General features: G+C 48.9%; 1 protein-coding gene across 4 annotated transcripts in view; it reads left to right on the top strand.

Moving 5' to 3' along the window:
• IQSEC2 (IQ motif and Sec7 domain ArfGEF 2) overlaps positions 1–14,347 on the top strand; it is an 87,577-nt gene that overhangs the window by 13,222 nt on the left and 60,008 nt on the right. For 3 of the 4 annotated variants that reach the window (XM_070067292.2, XM_070067290.2, XM_051827115.3), the window contains exon 2: positions 14,200–14,229. The exons of the other annotated variant lie outside the window; for it this stretch is intronic. In XM_070067292.2, coding sequence (XP_069923393.1) covers positions 14,200–14,229 — 30 coding nt within the window. The remainder of the gene's footprint in view (positions 1–14,199; positions 14,230–14,347) is intronic. 4 annotated transcript variants of the gene reach the window in all.

The following is a 14,347-nucleotide window of genomic DNA, read 5'->3' as shown; positions in this document are numbered from 1 at the left end:
TGCCACATTGCACCTCTGAGCCTCCTCTCTCTTCAATAAGAATAGGAACTACCTTGCACAGCTGTTAGGAAGATAACACAAGTCCTGCACCATTGTAGGTGCATAGTCACCTTATGATTATTTGGAGTATTATAAGGACCAAATAAAGGCTGCTTGTTATATTTATTATGAGTTTAAATATATTTATATATACTATTTATTTCTGATGAAAAGGAATGTGATGTGACAGAAGGCTTTTTTTGTTTTTTAAGGAGGTAGCATAGGACTCCTTGGATTAAACCCATTTCGGGCTCCTCAGCAATGACAGGATGAAGTTCACGTTCTGTTGCCTGGTGTTCAAGGCTCTTTTGGTTGTAGTCTCTGTATTTATTTCCTCTCTTCAAAATATAAATAGGAAATGACACTTGCTTCTTTATTTCTTGCCAAAGCCATTTTACAATGGGACAGAAAAATGTTGCATTGGAAGTAGGCGACAGTCTTTGTCATCGTCATCGTCTTTATCATTCCAGAATGTGTTCACTGAGCAGTGGTAAACAAGGAGTAGAGGAAGAATAACCAACAACAAAAAAGAGAGGCAGCAACTGAAACCGCCGTGGCCTTCATTTTGTTGTTGGATGTTCTTTGGGTCCGTTGCTCAAAGTGGTTCCAGTATCCAACCAGCTTTCTGATATTGTTGGTCCCTTTTAAGAATCTTGGTAAGATCTTCCTTGCGTGTTATTATGACCTCATCCACTTATCTCCTGTGCCTGCCTCTTTTGTCCTTTCTAGATCTTCTTCTTGGCTCAGATGGGCCCCTTGGAAAGGATGTTCTCTCTCCACTTGAAACAATGTTTAAAAGCTTTTTGCTTTCACTTTTCACTTGGTTGCAATTTCGGTGGCACTTGCACTTGGACGACATCTTTACCTCCCCCTTGTGCTTTCCCACTTCCTGCCTGGCACAAATGGGTTTTCATGACATTTGTGATCTAAGGGTGCATGTTCCTTTGGGTAAAGTCACAGCCTCTCATCCCTGTGTAGCCATTGTTCCCTTTGAACCAAGCCCTCAAGCTCAACTGAACTGTCTAGACTTCCGTAAGCGTATTGGGCCTCTTTATTTTCCATGCTTTTTATTCTGGCTTTTTACCATGGCCAGTACCATTTTTGCTTGTCGACATGGCACATAGATAGCTCCTTGACTTTTTTTTTAGATTTATTTTATTTATTTGAAAGACAGAGTTACAGGCCGGCCCCACGGCTCAATAAGCTAATCCTTCACCTGAGGCACCAGCACACCGGGTTCTAGTCCCGGTCAGGGCGCCAGATTCTGTCCCGGTTGCTCCTCTTCCTGTCTAGCTCTCTGCTGTGGCCCAGGAGTGCAGTGGAGGATGGCCCAAGTCCTTGGGCCCTGTACCCCATGGGAGACCAGGAGAAGCACCTGGCTCCTGGCTTCGGATCAGCGCAGTGCGCCGGCCACAGCGCGCCAGCTGCAGCTGCCATTAGGGGGTGAACCAACGGAAAAAGGAAGACCTTTCTCTTTGTCTCTCTCTCTCACTGTCCATTCTGCCTGTCAAAAATAAAAAAATGTATATAGAGTTACAGATAGAGGTAGAGCCAGAGAGAGAGAGAGAGAGAGAGAGGTCTTCCACCCGCTGGTTCACTCCCCAAAAGATCGCAACAGCCAGAGCTGAGCTGATCTGAAGCCAGGAGCTAGGAGTGTCTTCTGGGTCTTCCATGTGGGCACAGGGGCCCAAGGACTTGAGCCATCTTCCACTGCTTTCCCAGGCCATAGCAGAGAGCTGGATCGGAAGTGGAGCAGCCGGGACTCTAACCAGCACCCATATGGGATGCTGGCACTGCAGGCGGTGGCTTTATCCACTACACCACAGCGCCAGCCCCTAGCTCCTTGACTTTTAAAGAACATCTGTGTTCCTTTCATTGTTCCAGGCACTTGGAAACAGTGAACAAAATAGACAAAACGTGTACTTTGTGGAACTGATATCCTTGTGTGTGTGTGTTGGGGATGGGGACAGAAAAGAAAGAAGCAAAGATGAATATATGTAATATGTCATATGGTGGGGAGTGCAATAGAGGAAGATAAAGCTGGACAGGGAGGTGGGGAGTGCAGACTGCCCAATCAGCTCAACCCTAGCCAAGGCAACCCTTTCCCATGAAGCATTTTCCAGGGTTATTACATCTTCTTTGTAACCATAATCCTTCCAACAATCTTACCGGGCAAGTGTCATTATTATCTCCATTATATTGACGAAGAAATGGAAATTTGGAGCTGTCATTCACATAGTTAGGAGGGGCCCAGCTAGGGCTGAAACCTGGGTGTCTTTGGCTCAAAGCCTATGCTCATGATCACTGCCATTCTATAAGCCTCGCCACAGCCCTCTGAAGTCAGAACTATGACACCAGTTTCATAGGTGGGGAAACTGAGTTCAGAGAAAGGAATGGACTGAGCCATGCTTGCTCAGCCAGTGCATGGAGTTGAACCCAAGTCTATGGAATAGTCAAAGCTAGATCTCTCTACAAACCCTAAGGCCTAGGACTCATTGGACTTCCCCGCCTATACATTTGCAGGGCCCAGGCAAGGCACCAGCCCTCGACCCTTCCCCTTCTCTTCCCATCTGTGGTCCATATGGACACTTTTTAAAAAAGATTTATTTATTTATTTGAAAGTCAGAGTTGCACGGAGAGAGAAGGAGAGGCAGAGAGAGAGAGAGAGAGAGAGAGAGAGAGAGAGAGAGGTCTTCCATCTGCTGGTTCACTCCCCAATTGGCTGTAATGGCTGGAGCTGCACCGATCCAAAGCAAGGATTCAGGAGCTAGGAGCCAGGAGCCAGCAGCTTCTTCTGTGTCTCCCACATGGGTGCATGGGCCCAAGGACTTGGGCCATCTTCTACTGCTTTCCCAGGCCATAGCAGAGAGCTGGATTGGAAGTCAAGCAGCCAGGTCTCAAACCAGCACCCATATGGGATGCCGCCCTGCAGGCAGTGGCTTTACCTGCTATGCCACAATGCCGGCCCCATATGGACCCTTGAGATACATACAGACACCCCAGCCCATACCCAAGCCCTGTCTCTCTCCCCTCTTCTCCTTTGGCCATCCCTTGGGCCTAGCAAGTAGGCCTGCATAATAAGACCCCATGTAGGTGGCATTTCTGGAGTTCTGGGCCTCACAAATCTCTTTGCCTCATGGTGGGGGAGGGGAGGAGCAGTGTCCAAAAGCATGGGGCCTGGTACAGAGACCTCAGTTTTGCCAGTACAACCTGTGATACTGTGATTTGCAATAGCCTGGCTCCAAGGTTCTCCTCCTTCAGCTTCCTAAGCTAGGGCCTGCTTCTCAGTGAAGGCAGTAGACAGTGTTCCATGGGCCTGGGCCCTCAGGGTCTCTGGCTACTGACAAATGGTGCTTTCCCAGTAAGCTCTTCTGAACCTGCCCATAGATTCTTAGGGCCCCCTTCACAGTATTTTGTTCATAGAACTCCCAGGACACGTATCTTCATTTCTTGGTAACTCAAAAAACATTATACATGGAATAAATCCTGCCAGTAGGAAGAGTCAAGCAACTTGGAATAGTAGAGGAGAAAAACATTATGTGTAATGACCACCTGCAGAGGAGGCTGAACATTTGCTCTATTTTCCTCATTCTCTGCATTTCTCATGCAGTTGAAATGCTTTGACTCGTGCAGTTTCTCCTTTTTTTTTTTTAGTTTGAGCATTTCCTTTTATAATTGCATATTCTTCCTACCCATCCCTTTTAATGGCGACTGATGTGCCATGATGTACTTAATCATCCCCTATACGTAGGGCATGGAAGCTGGGTTCATTGCTTCACTGACTTAAATCATACTGCCTTGGGCATTACTGCATGCACACCAGCTCTAAGGGAACTTACTTTATATAGGCTTGTAGGGAACCAACTTTATATAGGAGCAATTGTATTCAGCTTATTCCCCTGTCTAGGTGGTCCCTCCGGCTGGGGTCTGTTTCTCTGTCATTCATTTATTCATTCGTTCCATCACCACATACAATTCTACCTTTGGGAGCCAGACTCTAAGAGCTGAGGGTATAGGCAGGAGGGAGACACAGCCCCAGGCTTCCGGGAGTCTTCTGGCCAAGTCATGCATGGAAATGGAAAATCTCAGGACAGTTTGATCAAGGCTGCAATGAAGACAAGAAAAGGATACTGTAGGAGAACAGAGAAAGGGCTTCTAACCCGCCTTAGGGCCATGAAGATAAGCTTCCTGGAGGAGGTGATGCCTAAATGAGTCATGATAGATGGTGAGGAGTTCACCAGAATAAGAAAGGAAGCTTCCAAAACACAATGAGTTGAATAAACTTGGGAGGGTACTTCAAAAATTTCATAGAAAATGGAATTAAAAGGTAAGTTTATTTTGGTGCAGTTTTCTTTAAAGATTTATTTATTTGAAAGGCAGAGTTACATGGAGAAGGGGAGGAGAGAGGAAGGGAGGGAGGGAAGGATTGAGACAGAGAGATCCTCCATCTACTGGTTTACTCCCCAAATGGCCATAATGATCAGGGCTGGACCAGGCTGAAGCCAGGAGCCAGGAGTGTCTTCCAGATGTCCCACATGAGTGCAGGGGCCTAAGGACTTGGGCCATCTTCTGCTGCCTTTTTGGGCATATTACCAGGGAGGTGGATCAGAAGTAGAGAAGCTGGGACCTGAACTGGTATTCTGATATGGTTTCCAGCATTGGAGGCATTGGCTTAACCCACTGTGCCACATCACCAGCCCAGGGCATTTTTAAAAAATTGATACATAATTTTTCTATGAATTTTCCATGAACTTTTGGACAATCCTTATGTACATGATTTTCAAAAATTTGCATTAAAATAAACTTATCTGTTAATTCTGCCTTTTTGATGAATTTTTAATTTATTTTAGATGTTCATTTATTTATTTTCATCTATTTGAAATGCAGAGTGACAGATTGAGAGAGAGGGAGAGGTAGCTTCCATCCACTGGTTCACTCCCCAAATGCTCCCAGCAACTGGGGCTGGGCCAGGCCAAAGCCAGGAACCAGAACTCCATCCGGGTCTCTCACATGGGTGGTGGGGGCCTACACACTTGCACCATCATCTGCTGCCTTACAGGATGCTTTAGCAGGAAGCTGGATTTAAGTAGCCAGGACTCAAACTGGCAATTTCAGCAGGTGTCCTAAGAGGCAGCTTACGTGGCGCAACACCTGCCCCCCATGAACTTATTAAAAAGTCCCCTGATGTTTATCTCTATTGATTTGCCAAATCTCACTAAAATGGAGTAAAGGAATAAGAGTGATAAGAAGCATGTAAGGTCTGAGGTGCTGATTAGCAGTGAACCGTTTCACTTAGAGAAACAGAGTAATCCTCAGGATTCGGAGGTACAATGTATCTCAAAAGGCAGCAGGAAGGATTGGACCTGCAAACAGCAGAATGTTGCAAGCTTGCTCCTCTTGCCCAACCCATTCCAGTCAGGGAATCTCCACCTCCTCCAGCCCCATCCCTGCAAATGGGAGTTGATTCTTTGAAGAAATTGAAGCTGAGGGGCTTCAGACCCAAGGATACCAGATGCAGTAGAGCATGGGGTGAAATAGGACTGCAAGCAAAGGGAGCTGCAACATAAACTGATGGGAGCCCAGCCTCCTCTCACTCCCGCATTTCCGGGATACCTAAATCTGGTATACACAGGAGCTGGAAGGACTCTCCTCTGGGGAAACTGAAAGGCCCCAGAAAAGAGGCATCTAAAAGATGATGTTTGGGTATCTTCCAAAGAACAGGTTCTCAATAAGGAAGTGCACCACCTGGCCAATTCTAACTGCACACAGAGCTTCTGAACAGCTTTGTAGTGTTGTGGCAACTGATCACCAGCCAAGGACCCTTTATTTTATGTAAAGTAAACCTCAACACAATTGATGTTTTTCTTTAAAAAAAAAAATCCCAGGTTCTAGGTAGCCAGAGATTATCAGGTAGTCCAAGGCTGTTTGAGGCAGACCATCAATCTGGGAGACAGATGGGAAAAGCCAACAAATAAATATAGACAAGGAACTCGGAAGAAACAGAGGTGATGAAGGCATGAGAAGAATTCTGGGAACTGAAAGATAGCACCGAAAGAAAACTTTTCAGCAGAAAGATTATTAAAAAAAAAAAAGGGAAAAGGGGGAGGAGATATCGCAGGAAGCAGAATAACAAGACTAAGAGAGGGACAACAGCAAAGATGAAAAAGTTGCAGGATCAATTGAGGAACTCCAACATCCAACAATAGGAGTTCCAGAAATAGAAAATGGAGGAAACAGCAGGAAGTAAATTCTCAAAGACATAATACAAGAATGTGTCTTGGCGCCATAGGAATGAAGATTCCTGCTGAGTACCCAGCAAGATAAATGATACAAACACCCCTGCCAAGATATGCCACCATGACATTTCAGAATACCAGAACTTACAGAGAAGATTCTAAAAGCTTCCGGGGAGGGGGGAGTGGAACCATATATACAAAATATCTAGCAAAAGAATAGCATTGAACTCCTCAAAAACAATATTGGAAGCTAGAAGATGGTGGATCAGTGTTCTCAATATTCTGGCAAAAAGGGGTTTCCAGTTATCATTCAAGAGACAGGTAAGGTTTCAAGGTTTTCTGTCCTGTGCCTCCTATTTCAGGAAGCCCTGGGGAATGTGCTTCAGTAAAATGCAGTCATAAACTCATGGGAAAAAAAACACAACACAGAGTCTAGGAAACAAGAAATCCAGCAAAACAGAGGTGAAAGGAATCCTGAGATGATGGAGGAGAGGAAAGGTCTTAGGGCCTAGAGGGCAGCCAGTCTAGACTGCAGCATGAGGACAGATGTGTCTAAGGGGGAAAAAGTAATTCGATGTATTATATGGTGAGAACTAAGCAAACAAGAAATAATAGATAGTAATCAGTACCAGGGAAAATAAAAAGCTGCACAGGAAAGAAAATGTAATCATAGTACATGAAATGATTTATCCACTAATAGTTCCCATGCAGCCACAGTCATGTGAACCATCCGGATTGTCTTAATGCCTGCTGGGTGATGTCACTGACAGTGGAGCGAGAAGGGGGCCTGTGTGTCCCCGCATGACAGCTGGAGTGCCCGCAAGTGCTCACCGCACAGTAAGGCACATAGGATGTGTGACTGTGCTAGTGTGTGTAGGAGAGTGAGAGCCTCTTACTGCATGCATAGTAGGACCTCAGGGTAGAATATATAGAACTCAGACAATACATCCGGCCAAAGAAGGGTGTCTGTGTTCTTCAGAAATGAGGAGGTAAATACCGAGAAAGCAATTCAAGGAGTTCAAAGGGGTTGTCTGTAGCATGGGACCTGGGGACAAGGAGGAATTTGTTATAATCCCTGTAGCACCATGTGACTTGAAAACCTCTGGGCATATATGACTTTGTTAAAAATTGACATGGAGGAGGGGGGCCGGCACTGTGGCATAGTGGGTAAAAGCTGCCACTTGCAACACTGGGATCCCATATAGGGGCTGGTTCATGTCCCAGCTGCTCCACTTCTCATTCAGATCCCTGCTAATATGCTTGGGAAAAGCAGAGGAGGATGGCCCAAGTGCTTGGGTCTCTGCCACACCCATGGGAGACCTGGATGGAATTCCAGGCTTCCTGGCTTCAGCCTGGCCCAGCCCCAGGCTTTGCAGCCATTTGGGGAGTGAACCAATGGATGGAAGAGCTTTCTCCTGTCTCTTTCTCTCTCTCTCTCTCGCTCTGTCATTGTGCCTTTCAAATAAATAAAACCATCATAAAATATAAAATTAAAAAAGGACCCTCAAGATGATGTCAGAAATGGATGAGAGGCCGGCGCCGCGGCTCACTAGGCTAATCCTCCGCCTAGCGGCGCCGGCACACCGGGTTCTAGTCCCGGTCGGGGCACCGGATTCTGTCCCGGTTGCCCCTCTTCCAGGCCAGCCCTCTGCTGTGGCCAGGGAGTGCAGTGGAGGATGGCCCAGGTGCTTGGGCCCTGCACCCCATGGGAGACCAGGAAAAGCACCTGGCTCCTGGCTCCTGCCATCGGATCAGCGCGGTGCGCCGGCCGCAGCGCGCCGGCCGCGGCGGCCATTGGAGGGTGAACCAACGGCAAAGGAAGACGTTTCTCTCTGTCTCTCTCTCTCACTGTCCACTCTGCCTGTCAAAAAAAAAAAAAAAAAAAAAAAAAAGAAAAGAAATGGATGAGAGATATGAACGTATACTTTAGAAATGTGAAAGTCGGCCGGCACCGCGGCTCACTAGGCTAATCCTCCGCCTTGTGGCGCTGGCACACCGGGTTCTAGTCCCAGTTGGGGCACCGGATTCTGTCCTGGTTGCCCCTCTTCCAGGCCAGCTCTCTGCTGTGGCCAGGGAGTGCAGTGGAGGATGGCCCAAGTGCTTGGGCCCCGCACCCCATGGGAGACCAGGAGAAACACCTGGCTCCTACCTTTGGATCAACGCGGTGCGCCGGCCGCGGCGGCCATTGGAGGGTGAACCAACGGCAAAAGGAAGACCTTTTTCTCTGTCTCTCTCTCTCTCACTGTCCACTCTGCCTGTCAAAAAAAAAAAAATGTGAAAGTCAACTCAGGAAACAACTAAAAGCATTGAAAAGGGGACTATTGTTTTTGTTAAGATCTGTTTACAGCTTAACTTTTTAGAGCACGTTCATGTATTACTTTAATAAAATTAGAAGACAAGTAGCAGACATGCTGAAAAGGCAGATGGGAGAGAGGAGTGAGATGTAGAGCTTCAGAGAGGCCTGGTCGGTGGCTGGGGAAATTACTGAATGTTTGAAGCAGGAGACCCCCACTGACTGATTTGTGCTTGAGAATGTTCCTTGAGCAGTCAGCGTGAGAAAGGAATTGTCCAATTATGACACCTGGGCTTAGAGAAGGTGCTGCTTGGGGAGAGAGGTGCCTGGCTGTCTCAGAGCTGGTTCGGAGCCTTCAAAGACACCTGCATGAATGAACTCTGGGCTGGGGCACCTGCCTGGTTTTCCCAAGGACACTCCTGGGAAGAACCCTGTTCGCAGTGGCCTTCAAATCTCATTTTAAAAAATAATTTTTTTCCCACTGGTGTTCAACCCATTTCCATTGGCCACACAATCATTTAAAACATGTTACTAAAATCCTGGCTGGAGGACCAGTCGCCTCCCTTGGTGACTCAGCATATCTTGTTTCTGATGCATGTTGTGTTCACTTGATTAGTTTAACTTTGAGAGGACAACCTTGTTTATCGAATTCCAGGGTCTTGTGGAGAGGCACCATATTGTTCTCCAAGTTACTGCTTGGAGATGGCTTGGAGGATCAAAAGCAGAGGCCAGGACTCCAGGCCAGAGGCAGGGGCAGAAACTCCGATGTAGCAACTTGCATGCCTCCATTCCTTGCTGTCATTCTGCTCTGTTGCTTGTATAAATCCCCCAAAGGTTCGGGAACTTTTTGACAGTCTGCCATTTCTTTCTCCTGCCTCCAGATTGCCTCTGGTATCTGAAAGTGGCAACATCAGTATCCTTGGACACATTACATGTCCAAGTTTTTGGTTTGGAAAATATGGTCCCTCTACTCATGGGCTTTGATAAGTCACTGTTTCTTGAGTGTCATTACTGAGCATGGGAATTGGCACACCCTAGGGTCTTAGTAGTCTTTTCATTAAGAGAGGTCTGTGGGGCTGGTGCTGTGGTGTAGCAGGTGAAGCCGCCGCCTGCAGTGCCAGCATCCCATATGGGCACCAGTTCGAGTCCCAGCTGCTCCACTTCTGATCCAGCTCTCTGCTATGGCCTGGGAAAGCAGTAGAAGATGGTCCAAGTGCTTGGGCCTCTGCACTCACATGGGAGACCCGGAGGAAGCTCCTGGCTCCTGGCTTCAAATTGTTGCTGCTCCAGCTATTGCAGCCAACTGGGGAGAGAACCAGCAGATAGAAGACCTCTCGGGGGCTGGCACCATGGCGCACATTAGTTAATCCTCCACCTGCATTGCCGGCATCCCATGTGGGTGCAGGTTCTAATCCCAGCTGCTCCTCTTCCAGTCCAGCTCTCTGATGTGTCCTGGGATAGCAGTAGAAGTTGGCTAAAGTGCTTGGGCCCCTGCATCCGCATTGGAGACTGGGAAGAAGCACCTGGCTCCTGGCTTCGGATCAGCGCAGCTCGGCCATTGCGGCCATTGGAGAGTGAACCAATGGAAGGAAGACCTCTCTCTCTCTCTCTCTCTCTCTCTCTCTCTAACTCTACCTGTAAAGTAAATAAAATCTTTTTTTAAATGTTTAAAAAAAGAAGACCTCTCTCTCTCTCTCTCTCTCTCTCTCTCTCTCTCTGCCTCTGCCTCTCTGTAACTCTACTTTTCAAATAAATAAATAAATCTTTTAAAAAACAGAGAGAGAGAAGTCTGTGAGGCTCCAGGCATTTGTCCCCATGGTTAAGATGCCTCTTGGGAAGCCCATATCCCATATTGGAGTGCCAGGTTTGATTCCTGCCTCCACTTCCAATTCCAGCTTCCTGCTAATATACACCCTGGTAGGCAGCAGGTGGTGGATCAAGTACTCGGATGTCTGCCACCATGTGGGAGACCCAGATTGAGTGCCTGGCTCCTGGCTTTGGCCTGGCCCCAGCCCCAGCTATTGTGGTCATTTGTAGAGCAACTCTCTTTGACTCTCTCTCTCCCTCTATTTCTATGTCTGTCAAATTAATAAATATTTTTTTTAAAAAAGTGGAATCTGAGAGGAGAGAAACTGGTCTCTTCTGATGTGGATCACTACAGATCTCTGAGTCTTTGCTTCTGCACATAGACAGCTGAATCTGTTGCTAAAAGAGATCAACTTCAGGCTTCTGAAGAACTGAAATATTTTAATCCCTGAAGCTTGCTTGGAAGTCAACTAACACAGCCCTGCCATTTTACAGATGAGGAAGCAAGGGCCAGAGGGAAGGGACTTGTCCAAGTTCACACCACCAGTTAGGGAATGGGGCATAACAGAACCCAGCATTCTTTCTGCCAAAAGAATGGTGGCGCAGCTTCCTGAAGGAGGAGGTGCACTGACCATTGGGCAGGGCGTCGGCCCCCGGCGAGGTGCAGGAGAGCACAGCATTGGGCATGATTGCTGTGTCTCCACAGTAAATGCATGAAGGGTGCTAGACCCCTGAGGCGAGCTGCAGCCGCACAATGAGGGCTCTATGATGCTATGTACCCTTCAACTAGTGAGAAGCGGCCCACGGTGAGAATTAGCTAATTCCCTCTACACTGGGACCTGGAGCTCTTTTGCTCTACTTCACTGCCGTCTTGAGGCCTGCAACCGCATCTGCTAGAAATAATTTTTGGAGCAGAGGAGCGAGTGCGGTTATTTCTCAGAACGAAGAACCCTGGAGTGGAAGGATCTGTTTTAGACTTGTCTGGCATGATACTGGAGCCTGAAGCTGAGGCCTGGGATTGACTCCAAGTTCCACTCCTCTCTTGTGTGACTTTGGGCAAGTCATTCAACCTCTCTGAGTGTCAGTTTCATCATCTTAAAATTGGAGTAGTAGGGCCAGCACTGTGGCGTAGAGGGTACAGCCACTGCCTGCAGTGCCGGCATCCCAATGGGCACTGGTTCGAGTCCCTGCTGCTGCACTTCTGATCCAGCTCTCTGCTCTGGCCTGGGGAAGCAGCAGAAGATGATCCAAGTCCTTGGGCCCCTGCACCCACGTGGGAGACCTGGAAGACGCTTCTGGCTCCTGGCTTCGGATCAGCTCAGCTCTGGCTGTTGCGATCATTTGGGGAGTGAACCAGCGGATGGAAGACCTCTCTCTTTTTCTCTCTCTCGCTGTAACTCTGCCTTTGAAATAAACTAATTAATTTTTAAAAATTGAATGAGTAAGCTCCACTTTGCAGGAGATACTGGATGAAAAGAGCCTAACACAAGCCTGGTATGTAGTGAGTGCTCAATGACCGATCATGTTGATGGTGGAGGTGGTTATATACATTGCTTGAATTCTACAGCTGATTGGGGCAGGCGGCCAGTCTGTGGACTCCCTGGAGGGGTTGTACTCCCAAGTCAGGGCCTGGTATACATACAGTAAATGAAATAAATGACTGCTGGCCGGTGCCACGGCTCACTAGGCTAATCCTCCACCTAGCGGCGCTGGCACACCGGGTTCTAGTCCTGGTCCGGGCGCCAGATTCTGTCCCGGTTGCCCCTCTTCCAGGCCAGCTCTCTGCTGTGACCTGGGAGTGCAGTGGAGGATGGCCCAAGTGCTTGGGCCCTGCACCCCTGGGAGACCAGGAGAAGCACCTGGCTCCTGCCTTCAGATCAGCGCAGTGCACCAGCCGCAGCGCGCCGGCCGTGGCAGCCATTGGAGGGTGAACCAACGGCAAGGGAAGACTTTTCTCTCTGTCTCTCTCTCACTGTCCACTCTGCCTGTCAAAAAAAAAAAAAAAAAGAGAGAGAGAGAGAGAAAGAAAGAAAGAAAGAAAGAAAGAAAGAAAGAAAGAAAGAAAGAAAGAAAGAAAGATAGATGACTGCTGGCTTTGGGAGGGGGTCTGTGCAGTGGGGAGGAGACCAGTGTGCCTAGAGCAGAGGGCTAATGGTAGGGGGAGAGGCTTAGGGGCCTGGCCTCCATTCTCTAGGCAGGTAGGGAATCATTGAAGTTGGGCCCCTCTGATCTGGTAGCTGAGAATAATTGGGCCAGGTCTCAGAAGCAATCTTGCTGCTGCAGAGTGAGATGGAGAAGTTTAATTAATCTGATGAGGTGCTCTGTGGCCCTGGGTGTCTGTTCCTTTAGGAGGCTGAGAATGGGAGAGATTGACACCACTGTCATCTGCTGAACAGGGACTCTGTGCCGGGTACTGTGCTGGACTGAGCCTCCCGGGCACCTCAGGAAGGGAGAGCCACTCACCTCCATGTCCCCTGCACCATCCATGTTACCATTGAAAAACACTGAGGCTCGGCTTGGTGAAGTGCCTTCCCTAGTGCTGTCTGGCGCAGGGAATAGAACTGAGTGTGCTGCACCCACCCACTGGCAGAGCACCTGCACCCGTGCTTTGCCTGCCCCACCTTGCTGCTGGGGCCTCCATTCAGTCTTGCAGCAAATGCTCCCTTTCCAGCCCCATCTCCACCCCCTTGCGTGCCCTCTGTCATTTTGGCACTTGGCACACATGGGCCCTGTCCTCTAAGGTCACGTCTTGGCTCTCTTGGTGGAGGGCAGAGGCTGTGGTATACTCATCTTGGTCTCCTTTGCAGCCCTGCCTGGGAGTGGGTGGAGGGTCTGGGTTGAAGAGGGAGGAAGATGAAGACAAGGGGGAGGAGGAAGGCCACCGCCCACACTCTCTACTTCCAAGTCCCTAGTCTTCCTTCACCTTCCCTGCCCCAGCACATTAGTGTGTTCTCTCTCTCTCTCTCTCTCTCTCTCTCACACACACACACACACACGCACACGCACATGCACACACTCTTCTGGGGAAGGGGAGACGGGGGAGGGCTTAGCCTTGCTCTCATGGTTCCCTGGGTGCTAGTCCCCACCGCATGCTCTGCTCTTCCTTCCTCTGCCTCAGTGGGAGCCCTCGTGGTGCAGAAGAAGGTCAACCCTTGTGGTAGAAAGGGAGCCCAGCGGCTGACTCATTTACCCTCTCAGCCTTATTCTCTTCATCTGGAAAATAAGCAGGTTGGACCAAGCAATTGGCAAAGCCTCTTGTGTGTTGTTAATAATACCTGGCATTTGTCTGCTGGGTTCCTGAGAGCTTAATCATCCCAACAGCCCTGGGAGCGTCGGCTTCAGCGTTACAAATGGGGAGACTGAGGCTCACGCTCCAAGAGGTGAAGGGCTGGCAGGTGGCAGAGCTGGTAACCGAGCCTAGGTCTCTGTGTATTTAAAGCTGGGGCTCTGCACCTGCCCGTGGCTGTAAGGACCACTGCTGGGGGGAGGGGGCACCCAGAGGAAAGCCACATTCCTGGCTGTGACGCATGAGGGCCCCCCCCATGGTTGGTTCCTGGTACTTCTTTGGCCTCACTTGTGAGCATCCTTGCCCCGGCCCACTCCATTTCCATCACACTGCCTTCCTCCTTGTTTCCCCAACTGCCTGGGCACCTTGCAACCCCACTGCCTTCATACTTGCCATTCTCCTGACCTGAGATACCCTTCCCCTCATTCTCCTGACGCGCATTTGGCCCCAGGGCCACTACAGAGGGCGGAGGGAGAGGAGTGGACGCATACGCTGACTGTGTGTGTGTTTTTTTTTCCTCCCCTCTGTTTCCTTTTCAGATCTGATGGTGAGAATTCCAGAACAGTCAGGTCAGTACCTCCTTTCTTTACCAGCAGTTGGGGGATGGAGCAGGGCTGGGGGCGGGGGCCTCTGGTTTGTTACTTCCGGGATCCATGGGCAGGGATGGGGCAACGCAAGAGTTTTCCC

This window comes from Oryctolagus cuniculus, chromosome X, assembly GCF_051225735.1.
Source record: "Oryctolagus cuniculus isolate XC-2025 breed Fujian yellow rabbit chromosome X, ASM5122573v1, whole genome shotgun sequence".
Taxonomy (NCBI): domain Eukaryota; kingdom Metazoa; phylum Chordata; class Mammalia; order Lagomorpha; family Leporidae; genus Oryctolagus; species Oryctolagus cuniculus.
The sequence above is the reverse complement of the archived record's forward strand: the minus strand, read 5'-3'. Positions and strand labels throughout refer to the sequence as shown.